This window comes from Pleurodeles waltl, chromosome 9, assembly GCF_031143425.1.
Source record: "Pleurodeles waltl isolate 20211129_DDA chromosome 9, aPleWal1.hap1.20221129, whole genome shotgun sequence".
Lineage (NCBI taxonomy): Eukaryota > Metazoa > Chordata > Amphibia > Caudata > Salamandridae > Pleurodeles > Pleurodeles waltl.
This window is the reverse complement of record NC_090448.1, coordinates 935,814,220-935,834,109: the sequence shown is the minus strand read 5'-3', so window position 1 is coordinate 935,834,109 and position 19,890 is coordinate 935,814,220. Positions and strand designations below refer to the sequence as shown.

The following is a 19,890-nucleotide window of genomic DNA, read 5'->3' as shown; positions in this document are numbered from 1 at the left end:
AGACGGAAGTCCTCATCCTCGGGCGCACCCCTTCGGCCTGGAACGACTCCTGGTGGCCCACCGACTTCGGTCCCCCACCCAGCCCAGCCAGCCATGCAAGAAACCTCGGCTTCATCCTGGACTCCGCCCTCACCATGTCCAAACAGGTCAGCGCCGTCTCCTCTTCCTGCTTCAACACCCTTCGAATGCTCCGCAGAATTTTCAAGTGGATCCCAACAGGAACCAGAAAGACGGTGACCCAAGCCCTCGTCAGTAGCAGACTTGACTACGGCAACGCACTCTACACAGGCATCCCAACAAAAGACATCAAACGACTCCAGCGTATCCAAAATGCATCCGCCCGCCTGATCCTCGACATACCCCGCCGATGTCACATCTCCCCTCACCTGAAGGACCTCCACTGGCTCCCCGTGGACAAGAGGATCACCTTTAAACTCCTCACCCACGCTCACAAGGCTCTACACAACACCGGACCTACCTACCTCAACTCCAGACTCAACTTTTACGCCCCCACTCGTCAACTCCGCTCTGCCAATCTCGCCCTCGCCATCGTCCCCAGGATCCAGCGCAAGACCTCCGGCGGCAGATCCTTCTCCTTCCTCGCCGCCAAGACCTGGAACTCTCTCCCCACCTCACTACGCCAGACCCAGGACCTCCTCACCTTCAGGAGACTCCTCAAGACCTGGCTTTTCGACCGCTAACAGCTCACACCCCCCCCCAGCGCCTCGAAACCCTGACGGGTACATAGTGCGCTTTATAAATGTAGTGATTGATTGATTGATTGATTGCAGGAGCACCAAATAAATTTTATCTTCTGAAGTGTCGAGCTAGATCGGAATCATGTTCCTGCTGTATGACTTCCTGTCACTGTTCTAGTGTAGGAAGGTACAGGACATTCTCATGATACAGCAGAGTCTCTTTTTTATCTACCTGGCTCCTCCCAAAGCCAGGATTCTTTGTCTGTATTTTGAATGTTTGATCACAGGATGTCCAAGGACTCTCTATGTTCAACCACCACTACCACCTCTTCTTATTCCCTTGAATTTTTTTGTAAGATGAAACGCAGATCTAGCTTGGTATTTTGGTTTTCCTCCATTGGGTTGCAGGTTCAGGATAAGGCATCTACCTTTCTGAACCTCCAGAGTTTGCATCGATAAACATTCATTTATTACAGCACTTATGATACTGGGAAGCGCTCCTCTATCACCGTATAACATTATTACTTAGCATATATGATTCTCAAAGGTGCTCCTTTTTGTACACATGTTCTCCATATCCAGAGTCTTGATGTCCAATCAGATGGAGTTTTGTGGGGACTTGTACTTGTATGCAGGCGATCATTGAAGTTGTTATAGCTACAGCCATCTTCCCCAGCCATGCCTATCTGATAAACAGGGCCTGAGATCTGATGGTAAGTACTGATCTCTCACCAGCCCCGCCACAGACAAATACTCACTCCACCCTCCGTCACAATCTACATCTCAATCTGTCACCAAGTTCCCTCTCCGCCTTTCTCTTGGTCAACGCCCCACTTTTTCCCTAGACCATTCTATTGCCTTCCCAGAGCATGACTCGCCAAATGGGAAATTAGCTTTCCTACATTAGTAACACAGAAAATGGGAGAACGATGTCCCTTCACCACCAAATGCACGGGAAAACTCCAAGAAGCAGATGCCATGCACTGGAACAGTGCCCATTCACACCAGGAGTGAGTCAAAGCCTGAACACATAGAAGGTTATTGTTGCTTACTCAAAGACCTCATCCAAACTGGTCATCCCAGTACCTTGCAAGCAACATCATAATCTGCAACCTCCTTCATGGAAATGTATTCCTGGGAGCCTAAAACATGCCCAGAATGTAAGTACCATCATCACTAAGTTGACACACATCCACACATCCAGAAAAAAAGCACAACTAGATCACACTCGCTATTGCACTGATTTGCCACAGGATGCAAGGGTGTCACATTTAATATACAAAATGTGAGCCGTGAGGGGAGGAATAAGGCAGTGTCTAATTTATATGAAGAAGGTTCACAAACCAATGTGCTCAGGCCATCTTCTCCAGAGTGGAAATGAAGCTCTACTCTGATGGACTAAGGATCACATTTTAAATTAATCTGTATCTGTTTATTGGGCAATTGCTGTCGCATTTAGATCATTCAGCCATACGAACATACATAATCATTCATTTAAATGGCATAATGCATTGTGTTACCATTACCATTAATTTATAAGGAATAAGATAGCCAATACAAACACACATGCAAGTCTTTGTTGCATTCCACAATTTAGTAAGGGAGCTCAGTCAATTACAGGCTAGATATTCTTTTGAAGAGGACGACACCAGGTGTGCCCTGATCAGAAATATTATGACACTTTGGTACAAACTTGCTCTTAGTTCCTTATGCATCAGAAGGGCCATCATTTTGTAACAGCTGTGGTGCTGGAAAAAGCCCTTCATATATGAGTTCTTGCTACCCTTCCATCAGGTTATGTGTGTGACTGTGCTAATTGTGAGCTAATGCGGAAGGACAAGCGCAGCCCCAAATGAGTGGTGAAGGCAGTCACATGCACAATTCGTTTCTCTTCATACTCAGTTGAAAGAATGATTCTACCTGTGACTATGTGGTGAGGGGCAGCAGGCCCAGTTTAAGGCACTACAGATTTCATACTGATCAGGCCCAAGGTACTGGGCTGTCTTGTTGTCAACTGTAATCAAGAAAGCTCTTTTACTGACCAGGTCCTAGGACAATTTCTGACCCACTCTTGGGACATGCAGCAGTCTAGTAGGACTCAATTGCATGGGGGTCAGTATGTGGCTTGCTGGCAATCCAATGGCTTTTGTAGACTCGTGAGGCTAAAGGAAGGAATTGGGTGACTATGTAGCACTGGTCCACAAGTGTCTTCCGAGGGGTACTGGGAATATTTACTGGTGAAAGGTACACTGGCTGACTATGGAAAAGGTTCAAGGTAGGTTTGTTCCCCATCCGGGTAAATGTAAGCCAGCCAGAAGCCTGTACTGCTTGGATACAAATACATTGTTAGCATCAACAGCATAGCACTGCTCTTTAGCGTGATATTTCTCTTAAATAGTGTGGATTAGAGAGACATGTAAATGTGCTGTGGTTGATGGAGAATGCAACACATCCTTCTCTTGGGATGGCAAACTTGTGGAATTACTGGTCGTCACTGAAAGCAGATGCAGGTTAGCAGACCATCCCAAGTAAGATACTGGGAATCCTGCAGTAAGGTGGATCCTGCTCACACAGGCCCCACTGTTTGTAAGCAGCTTGAGGTGGCCCCATCTCTCTTACTACACCAGCATGAGAGGATGCACCTAATGAATGGCATGCTTTAGTGGCTCAATTAGACTGAGGGCAAGTAGTGTTGGAAGTATCATTGTCTTAACACCACTTTGGGCTTTGCCTGCTGTTAGCTACGACATGGATATATTGAATTTTGAAGCTCATTTCAACTTTCAACTCGTGTTGTTCTGTTTTCCTATGTGTACATGTTGGATCTGCTTCTCAGGCCCTCTTAAGAAGGTATAGGCTCAGTGGTCAAGGATGCCCTTGCCTAGTGCATTATCCCTTTGTATGCAATACACAGTTGAAGTGGCGTCAATGCTTCTGGGTTACTAACAGCCCCTAAACATGGATTCAGGGACACTGTGGCGATTGGAAACAAACCTATTTCGTTCTTCTCAATACCAGACACAAAGTGCACTAGGAACAAGACACTTTAACTAAAAAGAGTGTTTATTTCACAATGTTACTTATCACATCAAAAACAACTACACAGGATATAATACAGCACAAATGCATGTTGCAAACCGAGAGAATAAAATGAACATTTCTACCATGGTTAAAAAGTCATCTAAAACACTTGCCACCGTTAATCCTACTTCTATATGCTAAACTGGGAGAGGATGGAGTAGTATAACTTGCATCTAGATTCACCTAGGGAGAATCAGCGCACTGCATAACTGTTTACAGCCAAGCACTGTAATTATCAGTAGTCAATCAAGAAGGCCATGTTCCCTGTGAAAGTGAGCATAAGTCGCATCAGCATCAGCTCCTCCAAGGCTCGAAATCAGCTTTAGGTAAAAAGTGCGACACAGTGGCTCATTTGCTTATGTTTCTGGGGCATCACAACTAGGCTTCAGTTTCATTTCGTCCTCATTATGTAAAAAAACCTTTGTGCATATCAAATACACTTAAGATACTACTATTTATGCTTGTGTGCAGCTTCCCAGATGAAACAACTACCTCATTTAAAATGACCCACGTTCTGTATTTGCATATGTAAATAGATATCTAGACCTGTGTATGATTGTTGGATTCGTTTTATTTTTGTTAGACAAGTGAAACTGTAACACTGTAAAAGCTGCCGTTGACTCCATGTTTACAAAAGTCTAATAGCTGAACCTTTTGACCCAGCAGTTATATGGCGATTGTATTATTAGAATGGGAGGGAAAAACACAATGTAACTTACTTTCCTTTGGTACAAACTCTATGCGTTTGCTTTTAACACGAACAGGCAAAGGCTCATAATGACACTTCCCTGGTGGGGCACGTCTAAAGAAGCAAAGAAAAAGACAGGTTGGAATTAGTCAGTCGCATACAGTCAAACCAGTCAACCATTCAAAAGTCAGAGTTCACTTACAATGATAATAATGTATTTCCACATTTGGAAACCGGTAAAAAAAAAAAAAAAGTTAAAATCAGAACCTTAATGACTCCGAAATGTTGCTAAAAACAAGGATCGCTCATAGATTAATGCTGTCCACTCGGTAGTATCTCGTTATAATTGTAAGCAGTGCTTAAGTTGAGCAGGTGGTTGCAAGTGGGGCCCTTTGGCACTCATTTTTGGGGAAAGCAAACTTTGATCTAGAGGCTCAGAGAGAAAAACACAAAATGGGTAAAGAAGGAGGAAAACGCAGACGGGAAAATAGTGACAACGGGAGAAACAAGAAATGAGAAAGAACCTGCAAGAGTGAGATAAACAGACAGGCATGATAAAGTGACTGAGGAGGCAGGAGGTGGAATCAAGGCGAGGCAGCCTTGGTATTTAGTACACCGATCTTCGACAGCGCCAGCTGCATTCTTCTAGGCAAAAGTTTGGGTCCAGCCATTAGGTGCATATTTTACCCCATTTAGTCCGAATGTGCGTCATTTTTTTGGACACAAATTTGGCGCAAAACTAACTCCATATTTATTTTTTGACATTAGACCCGTCTACTATAAAAATATTGGAGTTTGCACCATTTTTTAGATGCGTGAACCTACATTGCATCAATGAGATGCCAGGTAGGCGTTCCCATCTAAAAAATGGTGCTAATCCCATAGCCCTATATTTATCTCCTGTGCTAAAATGACGCACGGGTGGGGGGAGTGGCTAAATAATTATTTAACGCCTGGGTCAGACCAGGTGTTAGGGGGCCTGTCGACCCATTTCCATGGTTAAATACCATGGAATGGGTCCACAGGTGCCCTTCTCAAGCCCGGGGAACACCTCCACCCACACCAGAGGGACACCAAAGGATGGGGACCCCATCCCAGGTACGTAGGGTAGGTAGAGGTAAGTATTTATTTTTTAAAATTAAAGTGCCATCGGGGCCCAACTTGGGGCCCCTTAAATGGAACAGGGTGCAATGGCCTTGCCCAGGGGACACTGGTTCCCTGTGCTGGCCATTGGGGTGGTGGGCATGACTCTTGCCTTTTCTAAGACAGGAGTCATGTGGTATGGATGGCTCTGCATCAGAAAATGATGCTAGGCTGGTTAGAGGCATTTCTTTTTGCCTCTAACCAGCCTAACGTAATTTTTTGTGCAAAACCCTTTCTCCCATACCGCCACCCCCACCCAGCTAACGTTGTTTTTTTTTACGCAAGCCCACCCTTTGCACCAGCTTGCACCATTCCATAAATATGGCACCCGGATGGCGCTCCGGAATGGCGCAAGTTGATGCTAAACTTGCAGTTTTGCATCAAAAATGATAAATATGCCCCTTACTCTTTTGCAAATGAAGCACAGACTGTAAGCTACTGTATCTAATAACCTAGAAATTCTGCGTAAGTCATCTAAAGCACTGTGACGCTGGCCGTGAACATCAGACACAATTATTATTGGGTTGAACTACAGCCTCATTTTTTCATTTTACCATTACCCAATGACCCATCTCAACACCAACAAACATGGGGGAGGTGGAAGTGGAAGACATTAAGGACCATAAGCTAATGGGCCAGCACTAGTGATTAGCCCTATTTCCGTGGCTTAGCTCTACATGATTCACATACTTCATGAATTACGCAAGCATATGATTGCAGAAATCACAGCACTTCACATATATTTCACTTGACTTTCTTCATGACAAAAATCTTACTTTAACTGTTTTGTATTGACTGAGGCACTTCAAACCACTAGTTACAAACTGTATACACTTTCCATTTAGGTGTCTATTACTTGGTCTTTAACTATAGCAATTGCATGTCAAATCTTTTGTGGATTTCCCTGAAGTTACTGAAGTCCAGTACCTTGTGCGGATACCCAAGCTTTTGTATTGCATCTTCTTGACCACTCCTTTGGTTCTCCCCTTTTTAGGATGAGCCTACCAGGGAGGTCAGCGATTTGATCGGGTTGCAAAAAACCTATTGTGGGCTTTCCGAGAGCTGACCACAGCTTCCACTGATTGAGTTTACTGTACTCTCATTTGCTTGCTTCTTGTTTGATGGTTTTCCACATAGGTGCTGGAAGTAGAGTGTCGAGGGTGCTGTAGCACCCCCAAAATATACATGATGGAGTTCAGGAGGTAAATGGCCCACAACAATGCCTTAAAATTTTGTTATTATCGTGTCACAGGTGCTGTGAGTACAAAGGTAGAGGGGTCAATTGTCAGGCTATGTTTTCTGACAATATTGCTGCTTATATCTTTAACATGGAGATTGTGGTTTACTTTTCTTTCTTTGACTGCCAAGTTAGGAGATTTTGTGAAGTGAACTATCTGGCAATCTTGCAGGATAAAGGTAGTGTGAAAGAACATTCTAGCACGACCTTAACGGATATTTGAAAACATATCGGCAGTTAGGAAAGCACATTTTTCTTCTATAATTATGAAGTGTGATGGAAAAGAAAGGGCCTGGTTTAGATAGTGACAGATGAGTTACTGAGTCACAAAGGTGAAGGATATCCAGTCTGCCAAAATTGAAATCCCATAGGATATAATGGGTTTTAGATTTCAGCAGACAGGATATACGTCACAGTTGTGACGGGGTTACTTGTTCGCTAAAAACTAAATCTGGCCCAAAGATTTTAATAGTATCAAAACAATTCAAGACACTTTACTTGGTGATGTGCAAATCATAAATATCAACTGAAAACTGATTTCCACACATTATTGTTTGTATGCTATATAGTTTAATCAGTAAAATGTCAAGTCAGTGCAAATTGTGCCATCATGTCAGTGGATAATGAGTCTGTAAATGACAGTGTACTACCGCACATGCTATAGTAATATATTTGCAATTGTGTCCTCCAAATGCTCCTGCAGAATGGGTGTAGTTCAGTTGCTATATTAGTTCTTTGTGTGAAGCTTGGATTTTTCACATCCTTATTACTTCAGTGATGTAACATTGATGGCAGAACCTCCACTCTGAAAATTGTTCCAGCACCAATGGCTTTCTGTGTTGCAGCTTGTCAGCATACTCGCTGCAAATGTGCATAGAGAACAACGGCTAGTATATCACTGCTATGATGGTTAAACCTGTGATCACAGCTCATACATACAAGAAAGTGGTCTAGTGTTAGACAATGATATAATTATAATCGCCATGTTTAATGGTAGAGCTGCTTAGTTTTCAGAATATTATTGGAAATAGAATAACACATTAAAGGTAAATAATGGCATTTTATGGATTATAAATCTCATTTTTTTAAATTAGTAGAAGTTATGTATTATCATACACTTCTCCTTGGAATGTTCAAGTGGGGGATCTGGTGGTGGATTCACACTGTATCTAATGGTCTTCAAGAGTGCCATGCTCAGTCTGGAATCTTCCCTGATTGTGGTTGTGTAGCAGGTTGCCATGGTCTCTGTGATAAATGTTTTGCAAGTGGTGTGGAGATTCTCAAGGTCGTCTTGAAAAGGCAATTATATTATACTTCTCCTCCTATCATCTAATGTCACTTATTCTGTCACTGAGTTCCTAGCTATTTCTTGGTGGTGGTGGCTTGACCTTTATGAAGCAGTGGTCAAGTGGGTTATCAGTGTCTGTTATCAACTGAAGCATACAACTGACGTTGACAAGGGTACTGATGTAGCCAAGATTTGAGTGCTATCCCTCATGTCACAAAAGTCATCAATATGTGACAGTTTATGCCTTATGTTAATCAAAGTACTATTGGTTTGAATGTAGAAACTGCACTGACACATATTTATAAATGTGCATTCATTCATAATGTAGACTTGAACACAGGTGGTATTTGAATTTTAAAAAATGCAATAGGAACTAAAGTTATATTATGATGTAATTTAGATTCTGGACTAACAGAATGGATTGAAACACATTTGAATTTCTAATGGTTAATGATTTAAATATGAGTGCAAAAATGGAAGAAATGTTGTTACCCATTGTACTTATTGAAATGCATTACCAGTCTTTTGCCCTTGTAAGGTCAATGTAACAAGCATATCAATGAAGTACTATTAATGTTGAGTTCATAACTTTGCATTTGTTGTCATTATTAAGACGTATTAATTAAGTGTATTGCTATAATTCACTTGCGTTAGCCTAAGTGAGACCTGCTAAGGTTTTATTTTGTGACTGTGCAGGAAATGTTGATTCAATTACTAATGTGAGCTTTCTTTCAGACTTCGTTCCCATGAGAAGATATGTTTTGGTGAGGGACCTCTATTGTTTTAGATGTAGAGAGAAGGGCAACAGTGTCCTTGAATGAATATATTACATCATGGAACATGGATTGCTATTGTATACAATTGTTTAAAACTTGAGTTGAGCCACATGGTTGGTTGATGTTCTCATGACCGACCTGGGAAGATTAACTGATGTTATAGTTTTGAGTCTTGTAAAAGATTTCTATCGGATGATGCCCCTTCAAAGTAAAATGGACTGTTACCATTGGTGAATCAGAATGTTGTATGAACTTTAATATACCGATGATTGGTTTGACTTTGGTCAGAGTTTCAGATGCTTTCAGATGTCAGAGATCTCCAGATGCTTTGCTGATGAAGAACCCCGCACCTTGGAGAGGTATCTTGGAGAGGTATCTTCCTCTCTGCCTTTGCCCCTTTGAGATGCCCTGCTGAGACTTAGAGATTTTTTCCCTTACACTTGTAGAAGACTTTTCATCATGCTTCTGTCATGCTGATGTTTACTCTTTTTTCATATCTTTTGCTTACTTTAGCTAGTAACTTGCAGTCCGAGATGATCCTTTTCCAAATTCTTTTTGTACTTTTTGACTTTTGCCCGCATGTGTTACACCCTACCCATCTTTCCCTGATTTGGTCAACTGTACAGTTTCCCCTGTTCCCAGCTACATTATGACTCTGCTAAATTGAATTGGCTGATAATTGCTAATACTGACCAACACTTGATTTCTGTTTCTCAAATATTTCTGTTGCTGTTGTTAGTGTTAGTTCTGTCTGAATTTATTTTGTCGCCTTGGGCAACCCTTGGTGATTATGTATCTTTATAACTTGTCTTGCGAATTGCCTACATGACTTTGAGCTTGTCATAAATCCATTAACTTTATTTCAGACTGGAGTTTTCCTTCCCTGGCCGCATTGGTAATGGTATGTAACTGAATTGAGTTTGTATTGAAATTGTGTTAGTGGGTCTACCACACCCTGTCACAGGGTCCAAAGGTGAGTTTATTCTTAATAAACAGGGTTAAGTCCAGGATTTCCTTGGCAGGATAACGTTCTGAGCGTTGTAAGCCTTATCCAACTAACTGGATAAGGTATGATTCTTTGTCTTAGCCAATGCATCACACTGAGAGGTGGAAATATTTGAGGAAAGTGTTGTTGACATTGCTAGTCAAGGCCATTTTGATAAAGTCATACATTTTTGGGTTTAAATTAGGGTTTTTTATGCTAAAGGAAAAGGGTTTGAGAAGTGATACCGAGGAGCATTAGGAGTGCGAGGGCAGCTTTGCTGAGTCATGCCACATTCATTCCTGGACAACTACAAGGCCACCTTCTGTTCTGTAATACCAATGTACTGTATGAAATAGTGATATAAGACTTAGACATCAAGGATGTGGGTGGTGATTTGGAAAGCCACGTCTCTTTACTAAATATCATATCATGTTTGTGTGCTGTGATAATGCCTGAAAAGTTTGCTGTACTATTCTGCGGCAATGTACTGAGGTATCAAGGCTTTCCCTGAAACCCAGCTATACGTCCAATAAGATGGCATACTTTTCTACCCAAGTCTGCGACTCACCCAGCTGAATCCTTCACAAAACCTTCATGGACGAGTCAAGAAGCGACATAGGCTGGTAACAGGGATGATCAGTCTCTCCCTTTCTTGAAGTTGGATTTATGGCAGAGTAGACCCAGCTCTGTGGGAACATTAAGGATTCACAGGACATATTCAGAACCCTTGTCAGGAGGGGTGTTCCTATTCCATACTGGACTTATAAATGTCCTAACAGAACGTCATCTGGGTCATGGTTCTTGTTTGTATGATGACCCTGAATCTCCCTTACCACATTTGCAAAAAGGAACATCATTTCTATTATGCTTACCATGGGTAGGAGCCATTACAATATTTAAGGACTCATAACATTTCTGTGTACATTTTCATTTACTTTTTTACTAGCGAAACAAGGTCTCTGAGCACTGAGTGACAGGAGAGTACTGATATGCCACTGAGTGCTTTGCTAGCTTTCACCAGGTTTCACTAATGACACTGACTGAGGGAACGCTTTATCCTCATAGTGACTTTCTTGGATTCTATATACACCAGTGGGTCAGTTACTGTAGCTTTTCAACTGGTGACTGCCCCATGTTCCAAGGCATTCTTGTCTACAGAGTTTATCGAGGTGTGATCTCCAGCTTTGATACTAATGCTTGTGGTGATGTCTTCGAACAAAGACAGGGCATGCAAAGTCAATAAACATGTAACCTGATCAGCTACTGATCTAATAGAGAGTTTGGTTACTACATGCACACAGTGCAAATATGAGTTTCAATGTTTGAAGTGTGGATTACCTACCCAGGAACCCAAATTACCCATGGGATCACCTCACTCAAAAATAAAGTAATAGCAGTAAAGAAGATTAAAATGACTTCGATAAAATAGGTGGGTGTCCAGTAGGACGGTAAATAGGGGCAAAGTACACAGTGTAGTTTGGAAATGAGGACACCAATCCTTTCCCTACCTCAACCAGGGTTGAGAGTTCAAACAGGGAGTCATCAGGACCAGTGATTTTCCTTGGACAGTCCTAGGTTAATTGATATGCATGAATGTTCAACCCCTTGATTTCTTTTTTCTATCTTGCTGGCCCTACATTACAGATGTACTATCACATATAATTTAGTACATTTTCATTAATTGCGCATCACAAAATAAATTATAATTTGGTGATGTTATCTACATGCACAAATGAGCCTGCAGTGTGTTTGGGAGAGCCTCTGTGGCATGGCTAAAACCAAAAACGAGACCTACTGGCTTTGCCAATGATTTTTTACTACATTGCTGCTTAGGATCGCTGCTGCCCCACACTCTTTAATAGTTTCAAATCAATGCTAAAAAGCAGTGATTGGGCCTTTGAAAGTGTCCCAAGGGATGTGAGAGAGGATGAACGGTGTCTTTATCACAAATTATCCCAATCCCCAAATAAACAGCAGGGCTCCCTAACAACACTCCTCTCCAACAAGAGAAAGTAAATAAATACCCATCACATGGTAAAAGCATTTTGCCTTCCAAAGTAAAAGTCTATCAAATGTAACCAGAGTATTAAATCAGACCTTCCATTTTTATTGTGGCATGCTTTATTTTCATAGTGCTGTAAGAACATTCATAATGTGTAGCATTACTCAGATGTAAACAGACCAAAATAAATATTGTATTTTGACACTGGGCAGAAGAAAGAGCTCTAGATTTACTATCCTTCACACAATGGAGTTCTGAGTGAGCGTTTTTGCGCAGCATTGCCCAAAGGATTCAAAAATGCACAATGACAGATTTTTCATGGGGTCAAGTATCCGTGAAGAAATCTAAGGGGCACGCCTAAAAAAAGCCTTTTTTGCACAGACCTTAGCCTTGTGCAAAGGCACAGAGATATATAGTGTAGGATTCCCTCGAGCATAAATTCCGATGTGCGGCACCATGTAAGACGTGAGGTATATTATTTGCACCTTTCAATGTGGCTAATTTCAATTGGCATTAGGATTTTACGTGAAGGTAGGTCACACTATTCTAGCCTTTGTGACAAATTAAAGAGGTATTAGAGCCAGTTCACCAGGAAAAATGCCTCTCTTTGCTTCAAATAAACAGAGGTTGTCGCTTTGCAGAGCAAACCAATTTTAATGTCTGCGGCGGTCGCCCCACTGCTTGTGAGGAGAAGAAAAAATAAAATGTTAATAACTTCCGTTAGTAGGATTTATTTTTCATCTAGAGCCAGGGTGGGGGGGCAGGGCGTGAGGAGTGCTGGAGGAGGAGTGGTATGTGCACAATAAGTGTGCGTGTCTGTTTGGCTGGTCGTGTTGGGCTGGCCGAACAGCCATGCGCACTTAGCATTTCTCCACCTGGCTGTATTGCACAGCCGGCAGAAGAAAGTGCACAAGATCCCGTTCTCTGAGTGAGCGCCGATGAAGCAGTTCACACCAATCATGACGCTGCCGTCATGTTGCTGACAGCAGCATCGTGATTAGCTGAGAGGAGTGTGGGAGCCTGTGTGCTTCCCAGAAGAGGACGGGCTGCTCAGGACGAGGACGGAGACAAAGACATCTCCCGATGAACCAGGTGAGGATTTATTTCCCCCACTAACCCGTTCAGTGGCATCCACCATTGTTTAAAGTTGCACAAGAGTCAATTTTCATTGCAAAAACCCTTCACTTCGAGTTAAAAAAGGATGCTGTTTGTACCCTGAAACTCCGCTTTTCAATGCACTAGAAGCCACAGAAGCTTTTACTAAAACTGGGCCTTATTGTTGAACATTCTGCTTAATGCACAAAATGCACATTTGGATGTAGCTGTATATATGGGCAAGTTTTGGCCAGCTGCAGACTCCTATACATAACCTGCAGTGGTTTTTAATTCCATCAGAGGTGTCTCAACCTTCCAAACATCCATGACTGATAAAAAGTCTATCACTGGGTTAACAGAACTTCTTCCATTTACAGTGGTGCAAAATCTGGTGGAGCTACATTAGCACACAGTTCTATGTTTGTCAAATAAAAAAAAAACAAAGATTTCAATGCAAGTTAAGGTTACAATGGTTATAGCATGCACCACCTAAAACTCGCAAAAGCATTTAAATCCATTAGTAAAGGGGATTTTCTACTGTCATGTGTACTTCTGGTCTGTTAGAATTCGTCAATGGCATTATTTAGTAGTATTATGTGTTTTATTAAAAAGCACATTTACTGATGTTGTTCAGTTCCTTTCAAATTATTGTTTTAAGTACTGCAGTCCACACCCATATCACCCTTCAAAACTTTGGATTTTATGAATAACAATGACTAAGTAAGATTATGTTGCTCAGGGTGTATTAGTAGTATTATTGAATATGACTATGTATCCTTTCTCTGTTTGCCTAATAAAGTGTGTACGTTATTGTGTTTTTATGAATAAAAATGGCTACTTTCATTTCAGTTCACTTATATTCACTGGTCTAAATGAACATTCATTGGTGCAACTAGAGATAGCTTTTGTATGTACTTTGTGGGTTCAAAGGAATTTTTTAGAATAAACCCACATCGTTTGTCAAAATGTACATTAATTCATTGAAGTGAATGTACATTTGATTAGGTTTAGTTCCATTTGTGACAGGTGGTTAATGAAGTGGACTTCGTACAAGTTTGTGTCGTGAGGACCTCTTGGACCTCAGCTGGTACCCCCATTTTAGTAGCTTCATTTGATATTTTACATATTACATGTTTCCAGCTGCATCGCTTTTAGCAGTAATATTTTACATGCTTTTTCTGCATGATATTCTTCTAAGAATATGCTGTACAGCATGCTGGTTTAGTTAGCTTTGTCTCAACATGTAATCAGAACATTTTGTTCAAGGTTAAGAACACTGTGCACGATATCCTGGTTCTTGTGTTGCCCTTCGAAGATAGCTCTTATCATCCAGATGTTACAGTACATCGGAACTGTACTTCTAGCATAGTGTGGCCTTATTAAATAAGTGATGCTCTGACCCGGAAGGAGCAGAGGGGCACTCCAGCTGCGACCATCCTGGAACGAATGCTGTAGTCGACAAGCAGCTTTGCTGGTGCTAATCTTCCATCTTTCGAGAGAGGACTGTCATCCGCACTGCAGGCTGACTCTTCACACTATCTCCAGGTATGTGGTTAAGGCTAGTCCCTTAGATCAGGTCAGGCAGAAGAGTACATCCAGTATGCTCTCAGTATAGTCATAGTGTTAGGTAGGAACCTATAAAACCTCTAGAATTCATTTGCAATGGTTGGATTATTTATTGTCTTTACCATGTTCATAATGCTGGTTACTTTGCTTTATTCCACCTGCCTAATAATCACAGCTCATTCTCTTTATGCCAGATTATGATTGTCTCAATACATGTATTGAAACCTTATACGGTATCTCTCTTGTGTTTTCAACTGGGCATGCATGAGTAATCCGACAAAAGGTAATATCTGTTTCCATGTCTTCCCTAGGGGGAGCCAGAGTGTCATGTTTAGGTTGTATAATCATCTTCCACTGCGGTAGGTTCAGGGGTTTGGGTGAAGCACTGTGAGCTGCACAGGAATTGGGCTGATAGTTTCTCATGGTGGGGACAGACCTAATCTCCCACATTCTGAAGTTCTGCCGTCATAATATGCAGTCCTGTTGTAAGCAAATGGGTCATTAGTTGTGTGGCCTGCATAAGTAATGGGTCCTCATTTGTCCTCCACTGGGAACCTGACACCCCATTGTAGCGCTTGACTTCCACAGGGTAGCGAAGCAGAGCAGTCCAAGGCCTACTCAAGGGAGGTGGTATGGAGTAGCAATCACCATTCACAGATACACAATAATAGCCCTCAATAAATGATTGTCTAGTCTGTGCTTTTCTTGTGAAAAATTAAAAAGTACATTACAAACACACTACTCAATACTATGCAGCAATTTACATGTATACATAAGCAGATGGAAATGCTTCTTGGTGACATTGCCGATTCACTCTTGTCTCTCACAAAAGGAGGCCTAGGTCAAACATTGCATGTCAAAACCTTTCCTTGTATTAAAATGCCATGATGGAATATCAGTTTGAAGAAACACACATAGCCTTGCAAATAAAACATGCATACTTTTGGACATAAATGGTTGTCAGTGTCATTTCTTCATCAAAACATTCACAAAGGAATGGGTCTAAGCATATCTGGATGATTGGTGAGTGCAACATTACTTTTAACAAGGAATAATATGTTTCAAATATCACATTTAAAACCACAACTGGTGCAATTATATCACTTCGGTTTGCAGCATACATTTGAAATGACCTTTAGTATAATATAAGGCAATTCCACATAGCCCCTTAAAGGTATCACATTTGTAATCTTAGCCCATGTGTAATTACCATTTTTCACCCCTAGATGGTGTCTGTAAACATGAATAGCTTTCTTTAAGCGCTCCAGGCCACAAGGATTGCAGCCATAGTCTTTGCCCCTAGATGGCGCAGCACTCCGAGCTGTATAGGTAAAGCTCCAGCCTGGGGAATGTTTGGTAATCCATTGGAAACCCTTGAGGGGTTATCTTTTAGGGTTCCCCCCCAACCTAGGTTGGGGACACTAAGAAACCTATTTGGAGGAAAGGCTGCATCCTTCAGACTTTGTTGGTGGTGACTATGTCGTCCTGGGTCCACCATAAAAGTAGAAATATGCCAAAACAGGTTGAGAATCCATAGGCACCACAGGGCGTTATGGGTTGCTTCTCTGGATCTTTTTGTATATTCTATTAGAGGCTCTCCCCCTGCTTCGGAGGGAGCTGTATCACACCCTTGTGACTGTTTTCTTTCCTTTTAATTCCACGTGGCCTCACGCACGGTCCTTGCTTTTCTTGAGGTGCCCGTCCCACCAGGGCACTCTGATGGCAGTCTTACGTTAGAGAGCAGCTTGGGGAGCCAACCACTAGCAGCTCTTGCCGGCTCCCCACAAAGCCAGCACAATCGCATGTTGCAGCGGGAACTGGCACTTCACTCTTGCCTACCGGCTCCTGCAGGCAGATGCATGCTGTGCTACCGGCCTTCACTCTCCCCCTAGTCTCAGTGAGCAGGGAATGCAGGCCACACGGGGGGTGTGGCACTCCCTTCTTCAACTTCCTGGGGCCCAGCGATGGGGTCCAGGGCCCCTCTTTGGAGTCCGCAGAGGAGTGCGACAGCACTCCGTCACTGCCTGGATCAGCCATATTCAGGGAAACGCATCAGCACTTCCCTTGGCAGTCGTGGGCCTGAAGTTGGCATCCCGGGCCCCCAAAGAAGTACACTAGCCTGGGGGTCCCAAGGCCCCTTTGGATGCTGGGGAGTGGGCTCCATGCTCGCCTCCTCCCTCTGCAAATTCTCCTCCTTTAACGACCTGGAACACTTCCTTCAGGTCTCCTGGCCTCCAGGGCACAAACTCTGTAGGGAGCAGGATTCACTGGCTCCTAGCACCATCCTTTCACTTTGTCATTTCTCTGGGCAGCACTCCCTCCTTGCACAGAAGCCCAGTCTCTCCCCCCAAATGGTCCTCAGAGGATGTAAGGGGACCAGCTTCCCTGGTCCTGGATAGTGCCCCACTGGTCCGGGGGTCAATCAGAGGCAGAGTACTTAGTCCAGATAGCAGTTAGATTGTTCCTACTTCCAACTGTCCTTAGCTTCAGCCTCCAGTCCCAGTGTTCCACAGAAAAGAACAACCAGGAGAAACTCTCTCCCCTGTGCAGAACCTTTTAAGTGGGAGCAGGAGTTTCCAGCAGGGCTGCACCTCTGGCCTATCCTGTGCCACATCATATCAACATCCTTGCTCACTTTTCTGGGATAGCTCAAAATGGCGTCACCCAGGAATCATGTGCCACGTGCTCTGGGAGTCTCAGCTCCACCCCTCGGTGACATCACTGCCAGGGCCTTCCCCAGCAAATCTTCAAAGGAGCCTTCCTCCTGGTTTGGCTCAAGAGGTCGAGACTCCCTCCTTTGTTGAGAAATCTGGAGCAGGAACTCTTCCTGGAACAGGATGACAGCTGTCTGAACTGGCTTAAGCACTGTTAATTGCTGTCTTTGATGGGTGGGACCTTTGTTCCTGCAGCTGGAGAGAAACGTAATTAGCACAGCAGGGTCACAAAGGGATGGGGTCTGATCTGAGTCAGAGAAATATGACATTCCTGTATGACCAATAGGCTGCACATATATGCTTTTGGACTTTACAGAATTCCACGTACATTTTACGTACTCCATTTTACCATGAGTTAACCATGGGTAAGTCACAGGTTATGAGGCTCCCTCACAGTCAAAGGTCAAAAACCAGGTGATCAAAAAGCAAAAAATCTGGGTGGATTAGAAGGTCAGAACCGCCTTCTCACACCTATTATCTTAGTAGGAACTGAATAACACTTCTTAAAGAAATGCCGATTTCATTATGACCGATTTGTAATCAAAGTTACAGATCTTGCCATAGCAATGGCCTTGCAGAGTAAAACGTAATGTTATTTTTGGATACGAGCAGAACATGACTCTCTCTTATCGATGCATACCCACAGTATAGGTACGTCTTGAATACATTTACCAGGCTTTTACCATTTTTAATGAACGCTCGGGTTATATAGATTATAGGACCCTATGCATGGTGCAGGAGTGATGGAAAGAACTGGAGAAATTGGCTTACTGTTGCTGTCATGTCACAGGGTGGACTGCTCTGAGTACATACACTTGCTTCTCCAGCAGTCCATTTCCCCTTTGGAGTTCTTGAATTGTGCTGCCATGCACTTCCCTTCAGGTGCATGAAACACAAACAGGATTTTTTTTCACTGCTCCCAGCAAAACAGGCAGTCATTCGCAATGACCTCAGATACATCCGGAGTAAATTGTGTCACTAAATCCCCTCATGCACCCTGTGATGGTCCTCCCAGGTTCTTCTCACTGTTCTTCAAATTCATAGGATTAAGCAGGGCAGCAAGTCCTTTTCCTGCTGTTTGTGCCTTTCTCTGAAACTAACTTCCTCTGGCACTACGTGCTGCGTCTCATGATCTTGTGTTTACGAAGCTGCTAAAAGCTTTTGCTTCCATCTTCTGTTTTACTTTTGGTATTAATTGCCGGGATACCCTTGGTAAACACTGCACTATACAAATTCATTCTGCCATTCATCAAAGACTGGTGAAGAATGATGAAGAAAGAAAAATCTGTAGGTTGGAGAATAAGTTGGAGGAGGGTTTGAGGGAAAAATTGAGTTGAAGGACCGTGGTAGAGGATGGGAAAGTATTGAAAGGGTAAGAATGTGGACAGGAAATGAAGACGTCAAGAGCTAAGAGGAGGTGGATAAGGTGAGAGAAATACTAAATGGTTAGAGAATGATAGGCAGAGTGTTGACTCAGAGAGGGATGGAAAGTAGGGAAGGGCTACGCATCTTTGGTGTAGTCAACAGAATATTCATGCTAAAATTATCCTGAATGACTCCTTTGTTTTGCATCCTGTCACTTTGCATGAACCCACATGGGGTTGTCAAGAGAGGGACCTGTAGAAACAGTCCCAGAAACAGAAAAGGAGAGAAAGTGTGAGAACAACAGTAAGTAAGGAAGAGAAAGAGAGAGAACTTTAGTGAAAAGAGATTTCAGTGATTGGCTCAGGGTGTTAGGAGAAGGTATGTTGCTTTTTTACATAGTTATTTAAGCCATCATGAGATGTCTCAAAGCTCCAATAAAGTGGGAGAGACAAAAACAGGACAAGGAAAGAAGACTGGAGGACACAAGGCAGAGGCAATGAGAAAAGAGCCTTGTGGATTCCTTCAGACACTGGTATCACACTAGATAGGACAGCAGCACTTTTGGGTGACCAACTTAGGGGAGAAGAGGACATTTAGTGGGGACAGGGAGGACCAGACGAGAGAAGGGGGGCTTCTGTCATAGTTTCATAGTCCTGTGTTAGAAATGGGGTCTCTAGTTGGCAGTGGTTTACACTCTGTCCAAGTAGGGACCCTCATTCTAGTCAGCGTAAGGGAGTCACACAGCTAAGATAACCCCTGCTTACCCCCTTGGTAGCTTGTCTCAAACAGTTAGGCTTATCTCAGCGGCAATTTGTAAAGTATTTGTACACGCACACAGCAACACAGTGAAAACACTACAAAAGTACTCCACACTAGTTTAAAAAATAGCTAATATTTATCTGAACAAAACAAGACCAAAATGACAAAAATCTAACATACACAAGTAAAGATACGAATTTCCAAAGATAAACTTAGTATAGTGCTTAGAAACACAATAACTCCAACTGGGGCTATCCCAATGGCTTGAAGGAGTAGCTTCCAACAGTCTAGCACCACCCCACCATGAGGGAGCATGGGCTGGCTACGGAGTCGTGTAGACGCCAGTTACAGTACCTCAGAAAACAAAGAGAAAACAACGCTGTAGCATGGCCTTCCTTACTGCCACCTGGGAAGCGGAGTGTTGGTTCCTTACTGCTAGGCAGGGGAGGTGAGGCGTTGCTTCCTTACAGTTGCAGAGGAGGTGATGGGGCAC

At 42.9% G+C, this 19,890-nt stretch overlaps 1 protein-coding gene across 1 annotated transcript in view; it reads right to left on the bottom strand.

Annotated features, from left to right (window-relative positions):
- HHIPL1 (HHIP like 1) overlaps nt 1-19,890 on the bottom strand; it is a 152,326-nt gene that overhangs the window by 14,033 nt on the left and 118,403 nt on the right. Inside the window, exon 8 of the mRNA XM_069208295.1 lies at nt 4,499-4,581. Coding sequence (XP_069064396.1) covers nt 4,499-4,581 — 83 coding nt within the window. The remainder of the gene's footprint in view (nt 1-4,498; nt 4,582-19,890) is intronic.